The following is an 18,149-nucleotide window of genomic DNA, read 5'->3' on the forward strand; positions in this document are numbered from 1 at the left end:
GGAGGTGGTGGACTCTCCTTCCTTGGAGGTTTCTCAGCAGAGATCGGACGGCCATCCGCCATGGATGCTTGAGCAGAGATTCCTGCATTGCTGGGGGTTGGACTAGATGAGGGAGGGAGATGCTCAGAGTCCACCCAAGAGCCTCACCCCCAAAAGGATATCTGGGCGTGGGCGTAGCCAGGGGGGCAGCTGCCCCCTAAATGCATTTAAAAAAGTAGAAATCTGAGGTTCTGCCAAGCGAGAGAGGGCTGAGCTGGAGGGACTCCGCTTGGCAAGGGTTAAAAGGAAGTGAGCTGCCTTCCTAGAGAGGCCAGGAAGCAAGAGGGGGCAGGTCCTCCAGAGCCAAGGCCCCTCCCTCCCTCCCCAGTCCTTTCCTTGCTTTGGGGTCTCTCCTGCAAGGGCTGCCTCGCTGTCCCCTCCTGGGATCTGGTGAGTCTCCTCTCTCTCCCCCCAGAGGGTGCAGTGGGGAGACGGGGGGGGTCCCAGGGCTGCAGCAGGGGAGGAGGCCTGGGGGGCCTGATCAGGGAGGGGCCAGGTCTGCCACGCTCTCCTTCCTGGAGATCAGAGGATCCCAAACTCATCTGGCCCTCCGCCCCCCCCCTTTCTGGGGCTTTAACTCTTTGTGACATTGCTCAGCCTCATTGCACAACAGAGGAAACCTATGGAAATAGTTTTCCAAAGCTGGACGAGGAGGTGGACTAGCCCCCCTAAAAAAAAAAAAAACCCATGTGGAGGAAGGAAGGATGGAAGGAAAGGTGGGAGAGAAAGGCCAGGAATAAAGAGAGGGATCCCAGCCCATATTCTGGCTGCTGCATTGCAGACCAGTTTCCCAGTCGTCTCCAAGGGCAGCTCCCCACGGAGGCCACTGCAGCAATCCCCTCGCACCCAGAGCATGGCATCCCAGGACCACATCCTCTCTGTCCCAAAGGGATTGTTGCTGGCAAAGCAGCCGGAAATGGGCACTGCTACTCACTCAGCCTCCAGGGACCTTGGCGTGAATGCCTGTCTGTGTGTGTGTTAAGCTATCTAACAGAATAATAATAATAAATTACCCGCCTAAATTTCAAGGGAGATGTCTTTGGCCCTGCCCGTTTGGCCCTCAGGGGGTTGATCAGATACATACCTGGCCCTCATAGTAAACAAAAAGGGACCCCACCCCAGGAGTCTGTCTGGAGAGCGGCAGAGTCCAAGTGCAAGAAAAGGAGACAGAAGCAGGGAAGTGGGGGGGAGCAACTCCTGAGGACCCCCGGGTGAGGACCCCCACTAGACCAAGCATCCGTTTTTCACAAGATACAAATGACTCCCTTCTCAGTCGGTTCTGACTTCATACATTGACTGGAGGGCAGCAGAAACCAGGTTGATTAATCTCCCAGAAATCCCTTCAGTTGCCTCCACATTTTGCATTGCTAGAAGGCAAGAGACTTAGTTCTTGTCCTCTTCCTGCTCTTTCTTTTCAAAAAGATAGCTCATGGTCTGGGATGCGGTGCAGTCCAGCCCTGGTTCCCAGCAAGACTCATCCATTCTTCCTCAGGGAACCATTTCCCCCCGTCCTACAAATTCTGTAACAGAACAATGTATTTGCTTTGTAGGATTTCCTAGAGCTTTTCATTACGACAGACAGAACTTGTCAGAAGACCAAAGGGTTCCTTCCGATCTCTCAAAGGCTTCCTGAGAGCACAGATGGATGAGCAAGACTCAGCTGGCCCTGAAGCAGGAAGAGGCCATGCCAGCCAAACTGGGAGCAGTGGGGGATTCTGGGAAAACCCAGTGCAGAAGATCCTGAGTGAGGAGGGCACCCTCTGCTCAGAGGTGCAGAGCCAGCAGTTGAGGCAGTTCTGCTGCCAGGAGGCCAAAGGACCCCGAGAGGTTTGCAGCCGACTCTACCACTTTTGCCACCAGTGGCTGAAGCCAGAAAGGCACACGAAAGCTGAGATGCTGGACCTGGTGATCTTGGAGCAGTTCCTGGCTGTCCTTCCACTGGAGATGGAGAGCTGGGTGAGGGAATGCGGAGCAGAGACCAGTTCCCAGGCGGTGGCCCTGGCCGAAGGTTTCCTCCTGAGTCAGGCAGAGGAGAGAAAGCAGGTGAGAAAAACTGTGGTTAAGAAAGTAAAGTACCTAGGGGTAAATATAACAGCAAAAAATCTGAGTCTATTTAAGGATAACTATGAAAAATGTTGTTCTGAAATTAAGAGAGACTTGGATAGTTGGACAAAACTGAAGCTTTCTTTGTTAGGCCGAATTGCTGCTATTAAGATGAATGTATTGCCAAAAATGTTGTTTTTGTTTCAAACATTACAGATTGTGGACAAGACGGAGTGCTTCCGGAAGTGGCAGAGAGATATTTCTAAATTTGTCTGGCAGGGCAAAAAGCCCAGAATTAAGTTTAAGATATTAACTGATGCGAAAGAGAGAGGGGGCTTTGCCCTGCCGGACTTAAGGTTGTATTATGAAGCCGCAGCTTTCTGCTGGCTAAAAGACTGGCTACTTCTCGAAGACACTGATGTACTGGATTTGGAAGGTTTTAACAATGCTTTTGGTTGGCATGCATACTTATGGTATGACAAGGTTAAGATCAATAAGGCCTTTAAAAACCATATTGTCAGGAAAGCAGTATTTAATGTCTGGACAAAATATAAAGACTTATTGGAAAATAAAACTCCAAGGTGGCTTTCACCTCTGGAAGCTAAGGCCCGAAAAAGACCCAATATGGAGGCCAAATGGCCAAAATATTGGGAAATATTAGAAAAAGATGGAGACAATTGGAAACTGCAGAGTTTGGAGAAAATGAAGGATAAAGTGCGAGACTGGTTACACTACGCTCAGATTAAAGAAGTTTTTAAAAATGACAAAAAATTAGGGTTCCAGGTGGAGAAATCGAAGTTGGAAACAGAATTGTTAGAACCAAAGACTAAGGTACTATCTAGAATGTATAACTTGTTGTTAAAATGGAATACACAAGACGAATTGGTTAAATCGGCTATGATAAAGTGGGCACAGGACATTGGGCATAACATTATGTTTGAGGACTGGGAAAGGTTGTGGACCACTGGGCTGAACTTCACTGCATGTAATGCTCTGAAGGAAAATGTAATGAAAATGATATATAGATGGTACATGACCCCAGTTAAACTTGCCAAAATATACCATTCGTCTGATAATAAATGTTGGAAATGTAAAGAAAGTGAAGGAACATTCTTTCACCTCTGGTGGACCTGCCCTAAAGTGAAGGCCTTCTGGGAAATGATATATAATGAGCTGAAAAAGGTATTTAAGTATACCTTCACCAAGAAACCAGAGGCCTTCCTTTTGGGTATTGTAGGCCAGAGGGTGTTAAAGAAGGACCGAACATTTTTTATGTATGCAACAACAGCAGCAAGGATACTCATCGCTAAGAACTGGAAAACTCGAGACCTACCCACACTGGAAGAGTGGCAGATGCAGCTGATGGACTATATGCAACTGGCCGAAATGACTGGCAGAATCCGAGACCTGGGAGAAGAGAGGATTGAGGAAGACTGGAAGAAATTTAAGATGTATTTACAGAAACATTGTAATTTGGTTGAATGTTAAGAAGGATGCTAGATTATAAATAATTGGCCACCACTAAATTAGATTTGAATGTGATGATAAGTGAGATTTAAAGAAAACATAAACTTTTTGGAGAACTATTAGATTATACCTAAATGAGTGGATATAAGATTGTAATCAAGTTGATAATTTGCTTGGAAAAACTTATAATGAAGTAAATGGGAGCGGGAGACGTGAGGGAGTTCAAAGAAGTGATGAAATCATGTTATGATATAAATAATGTTGTTTATTATATATGCATTTGTATTTTTAAAAAACCCTTAATAAATATTTTTTTTTAAAAAAAAGAGAAAGCAGGTGAGAAAGACTTTCGTCTGGATACTCCCAAAGGGCTCCAAACATGACGGAGAACATCCCATAATGGTCTGCTGATGGCCCATCCGTTTTCTGGGAAAGCATCCATGGAATGAGATCTCACACCCTTCAAGTCTTTGTCATTCTCTTTCTAGTATTTCTCCCCATTCTCTGTTTTGAATCCTTGTTTCTTTTTCAGGGAAAGGATCTCTTTGCAGAAGTGGACCTGGATTCCTGTGAGGCAGAGAGGCCTCCATTGGACACCAGAGAGAGGCCACTGGGTAAGGAGGAAGGTGGTTTTTCTCCATTTGGTCTCATTCTGTTGGTTTTCCAACTCATCTGAGGGTTCTTTTCATCTTCTTTTGGGGGGAGACAGTTGGGAAGAAGGGTCCAGAGGAGGAGAGATGTATTTCTGCACAACTAACATATGAAATGGGCATAAACGTCCAAATACTCTCAGCAGGTAAGGATTTCTCAAAGGCCCATCTGCAGTTAGAGATGCCCTGTTTCACCTGTGAGAGAAGCAGGCACTCCTGGCATCCTGTTTATGTTTTTTCCTTTTGCAGGTGACAGAAGGATGCCGGCAAGATCTCCTGATCCGTCTTTTCATGGGGGCAGAAGGGAAACAGCGGCTGTGGAACCAGATCAGGTCAGGGGAAGCTGCCTTGTGGGGACAGAGGCTGAGGGATGGAGCAATGTCATGGACTGGTTGGGCACAGAGGAATGGTGGGAGGATGCAGCTGGGGAACCAGGAGGGGAAGATGGCTGAGAGCCCAAGAAGTGGAGGTAGAAGAAGGATGGGCGGTCAGAGGGGGAAGAGGGAGAAGCCTGGGAAGAGGAGGTGTCAGAAGCTGAAGGGGTTACAGGCCTTAGTGAGCTGGGAGACTCTGTGACAGAATGCAGTGCAGAATCAAAGGCAGAAGAGGAAGGAGGCGAGTGGGAGAGGAAGGTCAAGAGACAGAGGTGAGTCAGGATAAGGAAGAGCCACTGGTGGCTCCCTCTCCTTTTTCCAGAAGCCACCCTCCCGGCTTGTCTCTCAGAGCCAGCAGATCCCGTACATTGCAGAAATCTCTGCTAGATCATCCAAGAGAGATGGCCATCCAAGACAAGCTTATTTTATTCCTGTATTGATCTCTGAATGCTAAAATAGTCTTCTAAGCACTGGACAAATGAGAACAAATAGTGGCCTGGATTCACCGAACCAGCCCCATCCGCTACAACAAGGGGCCGGCCCCTCATTCCTTCCCGTCTCAATGACCCCCTTGGATTTGGCTCTAGGGCATTGGGAGGGAACTCCCCAGAACAGCTCAGGAGGAGAGGAGAAAGTGGATCCTTCCATTGGGAAAACTGGAATGCTTTCGTAGGCAGAATGACTTGCAAAACACAAGGTGGAGTACCATCTATTTGCACAAAGATGAACACCCATAAATAAAATGCAGACTAAAATAAGCATTCATGTTTAAAATGTGCAGTAAAGCAATCCTATTGAAACAACACCGCAATGTACAGGAAGGAAACAACGGAGCATTGTGTAGCAGATCATATTTCTGCTGTCTCAGAGGAGGATATTTCCCTTTTTCTTTTAGGGTCCAGTGTGCTTTGAAGATATTGCTGTTCATTTCACGGACGAGGAGTGGGCGTTGCTGGATCCTGACCAGAGAGCTCTGCATAAGGACGTCATGGAGGAGAATCGTGGGATATTGGCCTCTCTTGGTAAGGCTCCCTGTGGGATCATCATATCTGCCTGGAAGTTCAAAAAATACCTCTATGGGACCAACCTCATCTATTTTCACAGAGCTCAACAGCGCCCCCTATAACACCTGGGAACCTAACACCCCCACAATAAAGAGTAAATTACAGTTTTTTCTTTGAACAACCTTCCTCAAATTATTCCTTTTTCTACCAGGATTGGGCTGGTCTGAACTTCCCAGGCCATCTTCAATGTCAGCTTCAGAATTGTAAGTAAAGCTAAGTAGCTTCAGGTTTTTGTTTTTGCTCCTGTCAGTCTTGGCTTGACCAAAGAGACGACTGGCAGAAGAGAAGAAGCAGGCCTAGGGAGAGGAGAGTTAGCAGCGGAAGGCAGAGAGGAGGGGGAGAGCAACTGTCATCTGAGCTCTGAACAAAGGGGAGAAGAAAAAGAGAGACAGAGTGACAGACAGCTGTGTGAGAGCTACAGGAGTGAGTCAGACGCTGGAATGCAGGAAGCATTCTCTGCCAAATCTCGTAGGATCTGAGCGCAAAAGATACTGGAAGAGAAGGTGGGGGCTTCCGTGCTGGGGAAGGGGGAGGAGCTCAGTCTGGGCAACTCCATCTTGTGGGGAGGACGATGAGTAGAGAAGCTCCGTCCAAGTTTGTTGTTTTAGCAATAAATCTGAAATTATTAACAGCCAGAGTCGTCTCACGTTTGTGGGAGAGACCAAGCCATAACAAGGACTGACATTGGAGATGGAGATGACATTGGAGATGATGATGCTGAGGATGATGATACAGTGGTACCTCGGTTTACGAACTTAATCTCTTCCGGAACAGGACAGTTCTTAAATCGAGGTACCACTGAAGTAATAATAATAATAATTTTTATTTCTACCATGCCCATCTGGCTGGGTTGCTACTAGTAGCCAAAATTCTGGAAACCTTTTGTGAAAAGTGTATTTCTGAGGTTTGGTGGCTCATAACACCACTTTTGTGTGGAGTAATACCATAAAATTATATAGCAATGGAAAGATAATTTAATGAAGAATGTAATGCAATGACTTTTATGAAGGCGTATTTATTAGAACAGCAGTCATAAAGAAAAAATATGAAACCTTTAGTAACCATTGGTAACCTTTAGCTTTAATTACGGCCTTACAACACCTTCCCATGAAGTTTTTAGTTCTGCAGCTGTAATAATGTGAAACCAAGACTGAATTATTGCCTCTGTTACTTGGGCCTTATTGCTTTGGTTGCCTCTGATTAACAAGTTTCTTTAGTCGGCTGCATAGATTTCCAATTGGATTAAAGTTTGGGCTATTCCCAGGCCATTCCGGGAGTGGAATAGGATCATCTTGAAAGGACCGTTTGCACACAGCAGGAACAGGACATGGAGCTGAATCCTGCTGAAATAAATAAATAAGCAAGCTTATCTGGGAAAAAGATCACCTGCAGAACGCTTCAGTTTGGGCTCAAGCATTTCGTTTATATATTTGGGGGGCGTTTAAAGTTAAAGGGACCCCTGACTGCTAAGTCCAGTGGCGAACGACTCTTGGGTTGTGGCGCTCATCTCGCTTTATTGGCCAAGGGAGCCGGCGTACAGCTTCCAGGTCGTGTGGTCAGCATGACCAATCCTCTTCTGGCGAACTAGAGCAGCGCACAGAAATGCAGTTTACCTTCCCACTGGAGCGGTACCTATTTATATACTTGCACTTTTACATGCTTTCGAACTGCTTGGTTGGCAGGAGCTGGGACCGAGCAACTGGAGCTCACCCCGTCGTGGTGATTCGAACTGCTGACCTTCTGATTGGCAAGCCCTAGGCTCTGTAGTTTAGACCACAATGCCACCCACTTCCCATTTTGGGGGCATTTACATTCCCATTAATTACGCAAATTCTGCCCACACCTTTTGCTGCCATACAACCCAAGATCATCACACTATCTGGGTGTTTCACGGTCGGTGTAATGCAAGTAGGATGTAAATCTTCTCTGATTCTTCTCCTCGCGTATTTCATGCCGTCACTACCGAGCAAAGAGATTTGGGTCCCATATCTCCAAATAACACTGTCCCATTGTTCCACTGTCCAGTTAACACGGTTTTAATCTTTTCAAGCGTTGCTTGAGAGATAACAATTGCTTTTTCCTTAGAATTCTAGCCTTAGACCAGTCCTTGCACTCAACTTCACATTACATTGTCCCATGTCATCTTGTATACACCCAGATGTCATGTAGGGACAGTCTCTCCATTCTTTGATCGTCATCTGCCTTTGTGCACCTTTTCCTGCCTTAACCAATCTGATTTTATAGTGACTGAGTCTCCTTATAACGCTTCAAAAATATAGAAAGGCCAGCTTTGGTTATGTTTTCCCCAATCTTTCTTCTAATTTCTTCATAACTGTAGCCTTGTTCACTTAATAGTACTATTTTACATTGCTTTCTGGGTGACCAGTCAACTCTTTGTGCCGTTTCTATAATTTTATTATGTTTTTCAACCTCACTAAATGAAAGAACACAGAAAACCAACCAACTTGTTAGCAATCACGTAACACACTGACAAAAGTCAACCTAAGCAAGTTGTGCTTCCTTTGTCTGGTCATTTGGTTTGATAGAACACGTTTGATAGAATACGTATAATTGAACAAACTTTCTTGGATTGCATTCTTGATTAAATTATCTTCCCACTGATATATAACTTTATAATATTACTCCAAAAGAAGTGGTGTTATTAGCCATCAAACCTCTGAAATACACTTTTTTCCCAAAAGGCTTCCACAATTTTGACCACTGCTGTTGGTGTTTAATCGCTTAGTCGTGTCCGACTCTTCGTGACCCCATGGACGCCAGGCACTCCTGTCTTCCATTGTCACCTGCAGTTTGGTCAAACTCATGCTGGTAGCTTCAAGAACACTGTCCAACCATCTCGTCCTCTGTCATCCCCTTCTCCTTGTGCCCTCCATCTTTCCCAACATCAGGGTCTTTTCCAGGGAGTCTTCTCTTCTCATGAGGTGGCCAAAGTATTGGAGCCTCAGCTTCAGGGTCTGTCCTTCCAGTGAGCACTCAGGGCTGATTTCCTTCAGAATGGATCAGTTTGATCTTCTTGCAGTCCATGGGACTCTCAAGAGTCTCCTCCAGCACCATAATTCAAAAGCATCAATTCTTCAGTGATCAGCCTTCTTTATGGTCCAGCTCTCACTTCCATACATCACTACTGGGAAAACCATAGCTTTAACTATATGGACCTTTGTTGGCAAGGTGATATCTCTGCTTTTTAAGATGCTGTCTAGGTTTGTCATTGCTTTTCTCCCAAGAAGCAGGCGTCTTTACATTTCGTGACTGCTATCACCATCTGCAGTGATCATGGAGCCCAACGAAGTAAAATCTCTCACTGCCTCCATTTCTTCTTCTTCTATTTGACAGGAGGTGATGGGCCCAGTGGCCATGATCTTCATTTTTTTGATGTTGAGCTTAAGGCCACATTTTGCACTCTATTCTTTCACCCTCATTAAAAGGTTCTTTAATTCCTCCTCACTTTCTGCCATCAAGGTTGTGTCATCTGCATATCTGATATTTCTTCCGGCAATCTTAATTTTGGCTTGGGATTCATCCAGCCCAGCTTTAAATAAGCAGGGCGACAATATACAGCCTTGTTGTACTCCTTTTCCAATTTTGAACCAATCAGTTGTTCCATATCCAGTTCTAACTGTAGCTTCTTGTCACACATAAAGATATCTCAGGAGACAGATGAGGTGATCAGGCACTCCCATTTCTTTAAGTTTGCTGTGGTCAACACAGTCAAAGACTTTTCCTTTGTCAATGAAGCAGAAGTAGATGTCTTTCTGGAACTCTCTAGCTTTCTCCATAATCCAGCGCATGTTTGCGATTTGGTCTCTGGTTCCTCTGCCCCTTCTAAATCCAGCTTGCACTTCTGGGAGTTCTCGGTCCACATACTGCTTAAGCCTGCCTTGTAGGATTTTAAGCATAACCTTGCTAGTGTGTGAAGTGAGTGCAATTGTGCGGTAGTTGGAACATTCTTTGGCACTGCCTTTCTTTGGGATTGGGATGTAGACTGATCTTCTCCAATCTTCTGGCCACTGTTGAGTTTTCAAAACTTGCTGGAATATTGAGTGTAGCAACTTAACACTATCATCTTTTAAAATTTTAAATAGTTCATCTGGAATATCATCACTTCCATTGGCCTTGTTATTAGCAGTGCTTTCTAAGGCCCGTTTGACTTCACTCTCCAGGATGTCTGGCTCAAGGTCAGCAACCACACTACCTGGGGTGTATGAGACATCCATATCTTTCTGGTATAATTCCTCTGTGTATTCTTGCCACCTCTTCTTGATGGCTTCTGCTTCTGTTAGCTCCTTACCACTTTTGTCCTTTATTATGGTAATCTTTGTACAAAGTGTTCCTTTCATATCTCCAATTTTCTTGAACAGATCTCTGCTTTTTCCATTCTATTGTTTTCCTCTATTTCTTTGCATAGCTTCTCTGAGTTATTCAAGTCCCTTCGCCACGGCAAGGCAGTGATCCATGAAGGGGATTTTGATCACTACTGTGTATCAAACAAAGCAACATTCAACAACTCATCAGAATCCCATGATAAATATGTTGGTTAATGACAAACAACACAGGTAATGAACACACACCCAATTTGACGCACAGTGTAAATTAATAGTGCAGAGTTCTTAAGTGAAAGAATAAGATCTTTACTGAGGTAAAATCAACTTCTTCATAAAAACATGGTTCCAAACAGTTTGACTGAGATTACATACTGACTCTGCTCACAACTGAGGCAGACTGACTCTGACTGAAATCTTACAGAGAACACAGAGAGAAAATGACTGCCAAGTCAGACTCAACAGTTAGCAGTTAGGCCTGAATGACTTTAGTAGACGCAAATGATTGTGCATTCCCAGCACCTGCCAGCCTATTTCCTGTTTCTGCTCTCATGTGTCTTTGTCACGTGACACGACTCCCTTCAGTTCTTCTCCATTTATTCCAGAGGCTCTTATCCCTTTTTGTCTCCATTGCAGATTGCTATGTATCGGAAATCAAGAACAAAGCTGACCATGACAAAATCCCAAGAGAGGAGAAGCCAGGTAAAAATGTGGAGTGTGGAGAAAGCTGCAGTCAGAGCTCCCATTCCACTTCCCATCAACAAAATCTCATTGGAAAGAAACTCTATCAGTGCATGCAGTGTGAAAAGAGGTTCAGTCAGAACTCCAATCTCACTAAGCATCAGAGAATTCATACAGGCGAGAAACCCTATCAGTGTGTGGAATGTGGAGAGAGCTTCACTGATAGCTCCTCTCTCACTTCCCATCAAAGAATTCATACAGGGGAAAAACCCTATCAGTGTGTGGAATGTGGAAAGAGGTTCAGGACATGCTACGAGCTCACTTCCCATCAAAGAATTCACACAGGAGAGAAACCCTATCAGTGTGTGGAATGTGGAAAGAGCTTCCGTCAGAGCTCTGCTCTCACTTCCCATCAAAGAATTCATACAGGGGAGAAACCCTATCAGTGTGTGGAATGTGGAAAGAGCTTCCGTCAGGGCTCCGATCTCACTTCCCATCAAAGAATTCATACAGGGGAGAAACCCTATCAGTGTGTGAAATGTGGAAAGAGTTTCCGTCAGAGCTCCCATCTCACTTCCCATCAAAGAAATCATACAGGGGAGAAACCCTATCAGTGTGTGGAATGTGGAAAGAGCTTCAATGATAGCTCCTCTCTCACTTCCCATCAAAGAATTCATACAGGGGAAAAACCCTATCAGTGTGTGGAATGTGGAAAGAGGTTCAGGACATGCTACGAGCTCACTTCCCATCAAAGAATTCACACAGGAGAGAAACCCTATCAGTGTGTGGAATGTGGAAAGAGGTTCAGGACATGCTACGAGCTCACTTCCCATCAAAGAATTCACACAGGAGAGAAACCCTATCAGTGTGTGGAATGTGGAAAGAGGTTCAGGACATGCTACGAGCTCACTTCCCATCAAAGAATTCACACAGGAGAGAAACCCTATCAGTGTGTGGAATGTGGAAAGAGCTTCCGTCAGAGCTCTGCTCTCACTTCCCATCAAAGAATTCATACAGGGGTGAAACCTTATCAGTGCGTGGGATGTGGAAAGAGCTTCAGTCGCAGCCAGAATCTCACTTCCCATCAAAGAATTCATAGAGGGGAGAAACCCTATCAGTGTGTGGAATGTGGAAAGAGTTTCACTAATAGCTCCTCTCTCACTTCCCATCAAAGAATTCATACAGGGGGGAAACCCTATCAGTGTGTGGAATGTGGAAAGAGGTTCAGGGCACACCACGTGCTCAGTTCCCATCAAAGAATTCATACAGGAGAGAAACCCTATCAGTGTGTGGAATGTGGAAAGAGGTTCAGGACACACTACGTGCTCACTTCCCATCAAAGAATTCATACAGGAGAGAAACCCTATCAGTGTGTTGAATGTGGAAAGAGCTTCAGACAGAGCTCTACTCTCACTTCCCATCAAAGAATTCATACAGGGGAGAGACCTTATCAGTGCGTGGAATGTGGAAAGAGCTTCGATCGCAGCCAGAATCTCACTTCCCATCAAAGAATTCATAGAGGGGAGAAACCCTATCAGTGTGTGGAATGTGGAAAGAGCTTCACTGGTAGCTCCTCTCTCACTTCCCATCAAAGAATTCATACAGAGGTAAAACCCTATCAGTGTGTTGAATGTGGAAAGAGGTTCAGGACACGCTACGAGCTCACTTCCCATCAAAGAATTCATACAGGGGAGAAACCCTATCAGTGTGTGGAATGTGGAAAGAGCTTCAGTCACAGCCACCATCTCACTTCCCATCAAAGAATTCATACAGTGGCAAAACCCTAACAGTGTGTGGAATGTGGAAAGAGCTTCAGTCACAGCCACCATCTCACTTCCCCTCAAAGAATTCATACAAAGGTGGGGGAAAACATACAGCTTTAGAATCCAGGCTTTTGGCTAATTGACGTGTATGAAAATCAAAGTGTTATGGGCCTTAATTTATGATGAGTTTAAAAAAATGTTTGGAATAACCTTTCTAAAAAGACCAGAGGGAATTCTGTTAAGTATTGTTGGCAGGGACATCCCGGATGCCTTTAGGGAGGTATTCTTATATGCAACGGCTGCAGCTTGGCCTTTGGTGGGAAAGGGGTGGAAGGAAGCAGAAGTCCCGACAATAATGGACTGGCATAACAAGCTACAAGAATTTGATGAAATGCAGTTGACAAATAGCCCGAGAGGCAATTCAAAACAAAAATATATGGAAAAGTGGGATAGATATATGTTCAAAAATACAGTAATGGTTCGCTATCTATGCTAGCATTCAATTGACGTTGGAAAGAGACTGAGTTGAGAAATAAGACAAAGGGTACATATTGATATAGGAATGTATTAGATAAAATGTAAAGAAATATACAGTAATAAGAGCACAGTCATTTGTGAAAAAGGAATATACAACGGGATAGACAGGAAGTCCAAAGTGTTGGTACATATATGATTTTGGAATAATTTTTTGTCCTTCTTTTCTTTTTCTTTTAGCATATAAACTTTGTATACATGTTGAAAATTATAGTATAATAAGCCTTGTGATGTTACATGATAATGTTTACCAATGTAACATAAGAACATTAATAAATAATTTTCTTGAAAAAAAAAATCTAATGCCCTTTTAACATGTGATGTTTTGTGTTTTTATGTTGTGTTTTATGTTGTAACCATCCTGAGACCTGTTGGTGTAGGGAATAGGCGCCAACTCTTAAAGGCCTAGGGGTCTTTGCCCCACCCCCAATAAAATATTTAAGGATGCCACCCCCAAGTTTTTGGTGTGTGTTTTTTGAAACACAACCTTTTATTCTTCTCTTAAAAAATTAAAAAAATAAACTCACAAAGGTCATGAAGAAAACAAAATGCAAGAAAATACAAACGTGGACAGGTCCCATCTTTGCGGGTGAAGCGCAGAAGTTGCTTTGAAGCAACGTTTCCCAAACTTGGGTCCCCAGCAGCTCCCGGACTACAGTTCCCATCATCCCTCCCCATTGGTCCTGCTAGCTAGTAAGGTTCTGCAGTTGTAAGAATGTGAAACCAAGATTGAATTACCGTATTGCCTCTGTTAATTGGGCTTTATTGCTGGATTGCTTCTAACAAACAAGTTTCTTTAGTTGGCTCCATTGATTTCTGATTGGGTTAATGTTTGGGCTATTCCCAAGCCATTCCAGCAATGGAATAGGATTATCTTGAAAGCACCTTTTGCACACAGCAGCAACAGGACATGGAGCTGAATCCTGTTGAAATAGAAAATAAATATATAAATAATTATTTATATAAATATATATAAGTGCTTCAGTATCTGGGTAAAGATCACCTGTGGAAGCCTTCAGTTTGGGCTAAAGTATTTCAATTATATATTTGGGGCATTTACATTCCCATTAATGACGAAAATTCTGCCCACACCCTTTGCTGCCATACAACCTCAGATCATCACACTATCTGGGTGTTTCATGGTCGGTCTAATGCAAGTAGCATGTAAATCTTCTCTGATTTCCCCCCTTGTGTATTTCATGCCATCACTACCAAGCAAGGAGATTTGAGTCTCATCCCTCCAAATAACACTGTCCCATTGTTCCACTGTCCAGTTAACATGGGTTTAATCTTTTCAACCTTTGCTTGAGAGATTTTCTTTAGTTGTGTAAGACTCTTTGTGACCCCATGGACCATAGCACGCCATGCACTCCTGTCTTCCACTGCCTCCCACACTTTGGTCAAACTCATGCTTTAGAGATAACAATGGCTTTTTCCTTAGAATTCTAACATTTAGACCAGTCCTTGCACTCAACTTCACATTACATCTCGCCATGTGATCTTGTATACACCAAGATGATTTTCTTGGAACGCTCTGTCACAAGAGACTAGGGCCCTGCGGGACCTGACATCTTTCCGCAGGGCCTGCAAGACAGAGCTGTTCCACCAGGCCTTTGGTCAGGGCGCAGCCTGACCCCCTCCTCTGGCAATCTGCACAGAATTTTGCTTAATGGTTGCCATCAATTTTGATTTTAATTAATTTTATAATGAATGTTTTTAGAATGTTGGATTATTTTGATTGTTGTTAGCCACCCTGAGCCCAGCTTCGGCTGGGGAGGGTGGGATATAAATAAAATTTATTATTATTATTATTATTATTCTGTCAGGTAGAGACAGTCTCTCCATTCTTTGATCATCACTTGCCTTTCTGCATGTTTTCCTGCCTTTACCAGTCTGATTTTGTAGTGGCTGAGTCTCCTTATACCTCTTCAATAATATAGAAATGCCAGCTTTGGCTAAGTTTTTCCCAATCTTTCATCTAATCTATTCATTTTTTATTTTTTTTAATGAATATTTATTAGCATTTTCAAAAAACACACAAAAACAACAATTAAACAGAAAATAACAGAAATACAAAAATCCAAAATTTAAAAAAGAAAAACAGTTAAAAACACATAAAATTCCAATTACTTATTTTCATTTAACTTATTTCTCAGACCTCCTCACACCTCCCCTTCTTGTATTCCAATTTGAATTATTCAGCAAATCCTTATTACTTATTTCTCAACTTTAACTTGATAATTCTTCCATTTCCTCAATTTAGTTTTACCAACCTTATTTTCATTTAATTTAAAGCGTTTTGAAAACCAATTTTATCTTATCCAAATTTAAACATCAATACTTAAACATCGTTGCTCCTTCTTAAACATTTTTCCTAAAGTTGACCAAAATTTCCCTTCCATGGCTTTCCCCAATTCCAAACAAATAGCAAAACAAAATAAAAACAAAGCAAGTTATAGTTATATACCCTTTGGATTCCCAGACTCCACCCACCCCTTTCCCAGTTTCAGTCCCCAACAAGTGTTCATCAGTTCAATATATTGTTTAGCCTGGAGATCTCACATCCGAGGCTCTTAAATCTCTTTCAGTTCCTCTCTGCCGGCCTTTTTGATAGTCCTTAATGTTGAACCCCAAATTTCGGAGAGGCTTCGGCCCAACAGGATCCATGTTTTTTCCAGTCAGCCCTCCATGCTTAAAGATAGAGCCTATGGGGTACTCCAAATCTTGTTTCATACTCCTTTCAAGTCCAAATGTCCCCAAAGCTCCAACTTCCACCTTGATCAAATTTATAATCCTTCGGTCTTCAGATCTCCACATGAGGGGATCTCTCAGTTTTGGGCTCACCAATTCAGGCCAGGCTTTCCACATCAAATTATTATTCTCCTTTGTTGCCTTCATGTCAGGCCACAAATTGCAACTCTCCTTAGACATCTGCAAAATTACAGCTCCTCCTTCCTTTTCTTCAGGGACAGCATATGTCTCCTTCTCCATGTTCTCATAACTCTCCTTTGACATCTGCAAAATTACAGCTCCTCCTTCCTTTTCTTCAGGGACAGCATATGTCTCCTTATCCATGTTCTCATAACTCTCAAGTTTCTCTATTTGTCCAATTGTATGAGCTTCCTGCTTCAAATCCTTATCAGCTTCAACAAAATTGTTTGCTGCTAGGATCAGAGTTGTGACGCTTGTAGCCAAAACATCAATTTCACCTTGTAACTTTCCCAAGAGAACAAATGTTCTATCCAGTTCAGTCTGAATTTTCCCTCCTCCAGCCATTATTGTAATGTCCTAAACCCCCTCTAGGGGGATTTTGGTTCCTTGATGTTTTTTCAGCTCAAATCCAATAATCAAGTTAATTTGTATCAGTCCTTCCTTATTTTCAACAAATTGTAACAAATATAACCAGCAGAAGCGACAGAAACAAAGTTCTCTTTTTCCTTCTGACAGCCAATTTGACAGCTGTCAAACTCTTCAGTACTTCATCAACAGGCTCTCTCGCGGGATGCTCCCGGGTCTGAGGGGGGTGAAACTTCAGCTCCCAAAGTTAATCTTTTATCCTCCAGTAAAATTTATTAATAGTGTCAAACCATGAAGGTTGAAGTCTTTTAAAAAAAGAAAGAAAGGATTCTCTCGACCTTAGATAGCAGGTTCTTTGCTTTAGATTATCTACAAAGAGGGGGGGCGGACTTCCTTTTTAACCCTTCCCCGCTCATTCCTGATTCAACAAAGATTTTTCTTTAAATTCCAAATTCCGTATTACTCACGGGTTTTTACTTTAAAGTCCAATTGTTCCAAGGAAAAAGTCAGCGCTCTCCGACAATGGCTTGCGGCTTCACTCCGCAGAAGGAGCAGTCTACTCACAGCACCGCGCCGCACCCCGTCCCCGTTCCGTAGCCTTTAAAAAGGCTCCTTCGCAGTTTGGGGGGCGCAAATGGTGCTCGCCGAGTCACCACGCTCACAGGCATCCGTGCCTGTGATTTTTAAGGGTCCCTGCGTCGCTGCTACGGACCAGACCCGATCCTGCAGAGCCGATTCCCTCCGGAGTTCGGAGGGAATCCGCCATTAGTTGATGGCACTAACCCGGAAGTCCCCCATCTAATCTATTCATAACTAGCCTTGTTCACTTAATAGTACAATTTTACATCGCTTTCTGGGTGACCAGTCTGTTGGGATACTGCCAAGGAGATGTGGCCATCAGGCAGCCTCCATGTCGTCTCCGGACAATCTCCCGGTCTCCCATAGGACAGCATCAGTCAATTAGCGACACGAGCCTCAGACACATTCCGAGTCTTGTGCACACTCTTTCTGCAGAGTTTCTACAACAGCCAGAACAAAAAACAGCCGGAACAAAAGCTATATACAAAATGGAAACTCCCAGTGACCAGGAAGTAAACAGGCATGTGACACACAACAATCATGCCTGACTCTTAAGGTGGAACGGAACTATATCCTAATTCTTTGTGCCATTTCTATAATTTCATTATGTTTTACAACCTCACTAAATGAAAGAACAAAAAAAACCCCAACCAACTTGATAGCAATCACATAACACACTGACAAAGGTCAACCTAAGCAAGTTGTGCTTCCTTTTTCTGGTTATTTGGCTATAACGTTTGATAGAATATGGGTAATTGAACAACCTTTGTTGAATTGCAGTCTTCATTAAATTATCTTTCCATTGATATATTATTTTATGATAGTATTCCAAAAGAAGTGGTGTTATGAGCCATCAAACCTCTGAAATACACTTTTTTCCAAAAGTCTTCCACAATTTTGACCACTACTATATATCAAACAAACCAACATTCAACAACTCATCAGAATATAATAATAAATATGATGGTTAATGACAAACAATACAGGTAATGACACCCCCGACTCCCTTCAATTCTTCTCCATTTGTTCCTGAGGCTCTAATCCCTTTTGGTCTCCATTGCAGATGGGGATGAATCAGAAATTGAGAACAAAGGTGACCATGATAAAATCCCCAGAGAGGAGAAGCCACATAAAAATTTAGAGTGTGGAGAAAGCTGCAGTCAGAGCTCCCATTCCACTTCCCAACAAAAAATCTCATTGGAAAGAAACTCTATCAGTGCATGGAATGTGGAAAGAGCTTCAGTCGGAGCTACAATCTCACTTCCCATCAAAGAACTTATGAGGGGAGAAACCCTATCAGTGTGTTGAATGTGGAAAA

The 18,149-nt window shown here is 43.4% G+C and overlaps 2 protein-coding genes across 3 annotated transcripts in view; both read left to right on the forward strand.

The window, feature by feature from the left end:
* The window catches only part of LOC309369086 (uncharacterized protein), a 61,668-nt gene extending 48,263 nt beyond the window's left edge, over positions 1 to 13,405 (forward strand). Inside the window, exon 6 of the mRNA XM_081909726.1 lies at positions 10,614 to 13,405. Coding sequence (XP_081765852.1) covers positions 10,614 to 12,445 — 1,832 coding nt within the window. The 3' untranslated portion in view covers positions 12,446 to 13,405. The remainder of the gene's footprint in view (positions 1 to 10,613) is intronic.
* Positions 355 to 17,954, forward strand: LOC309369299 (zinc finger protein 213-like). 2 transcript variants are annotated; one of them, XM_081910126.1, is made up of 6 exons: positions 355 to 429; positions 1,590 to 2,097; positions 4,082 to 4,163; positions 4,449 to 4,531; positions 5,469 to 5,731; positions 17,895 to 17,954. In XM_081910126.1, exons 2-5 carry the CDS (start codon positions 1,681 to 1,683, stop codon positions 5,697 to 5,699), a joined length of 813 nt encoding a protein of 270 aa, XP_081766252.1. In that variant the 5' UTR covers positions 355 to 429; positions 1,590 to 1,680; the 3' UTR covers positions 5,700 to 5,731; positions 17,895 to 17,954. The 2 variants fall into 2 exon arrangements, with proteins under 2 accessions (XP_081766252.1, XP_081766251.1); XM_081910125.1 differs by lacking the exon at positions 17,895 to 17,954 and having other exon boundaries at positions 5,469 to 5,746.
* The last annotated feature ends 195 nt before the right edge of the window (positions 17,955 to 18,149 follow it).

This window comes from Podarcis melisellensis (assembly GCF_964234715.1).
Source record: "Podarcis melisellensis genome assembly, chromosome: 4".
NCBI classification, from domain to species: domain Eukaryota; kingdom Metazoa; phylum Chordata; class Lepidosauria; order Squamata; family Lacertidae; genus Podarcis; species Podarcis melisellensis.

What these genes read in the sequence shown, in the direction of transcription:
- LOC309369299 (XM_081910126.1), top strand. Translation starts at nt 1,681, where the DNA reads ATGGATGAGCAAGACTCAGCTGGCCCTGAAGCAGGAAGAGGCCATGCC. An exon ending in CACCAGAGAGAGGCCACTGG is followed by an intron (nt 4,164 to 4,448) that starts GTAAGGAGGAAG and finishes TTCCTTTTGCAG; the next exon opens with GTGACAGAAGGATGCCGGCA. An exon ending in CGGCTGTGGAACCAGATCAG is followed by an intron (nt 4,532 to 5,468) that starts GTCAGGGGAAGC and finishes TTTTTCTTTTAG; the next exon opens with GGTCCAGTGTGCTTTGAAGA.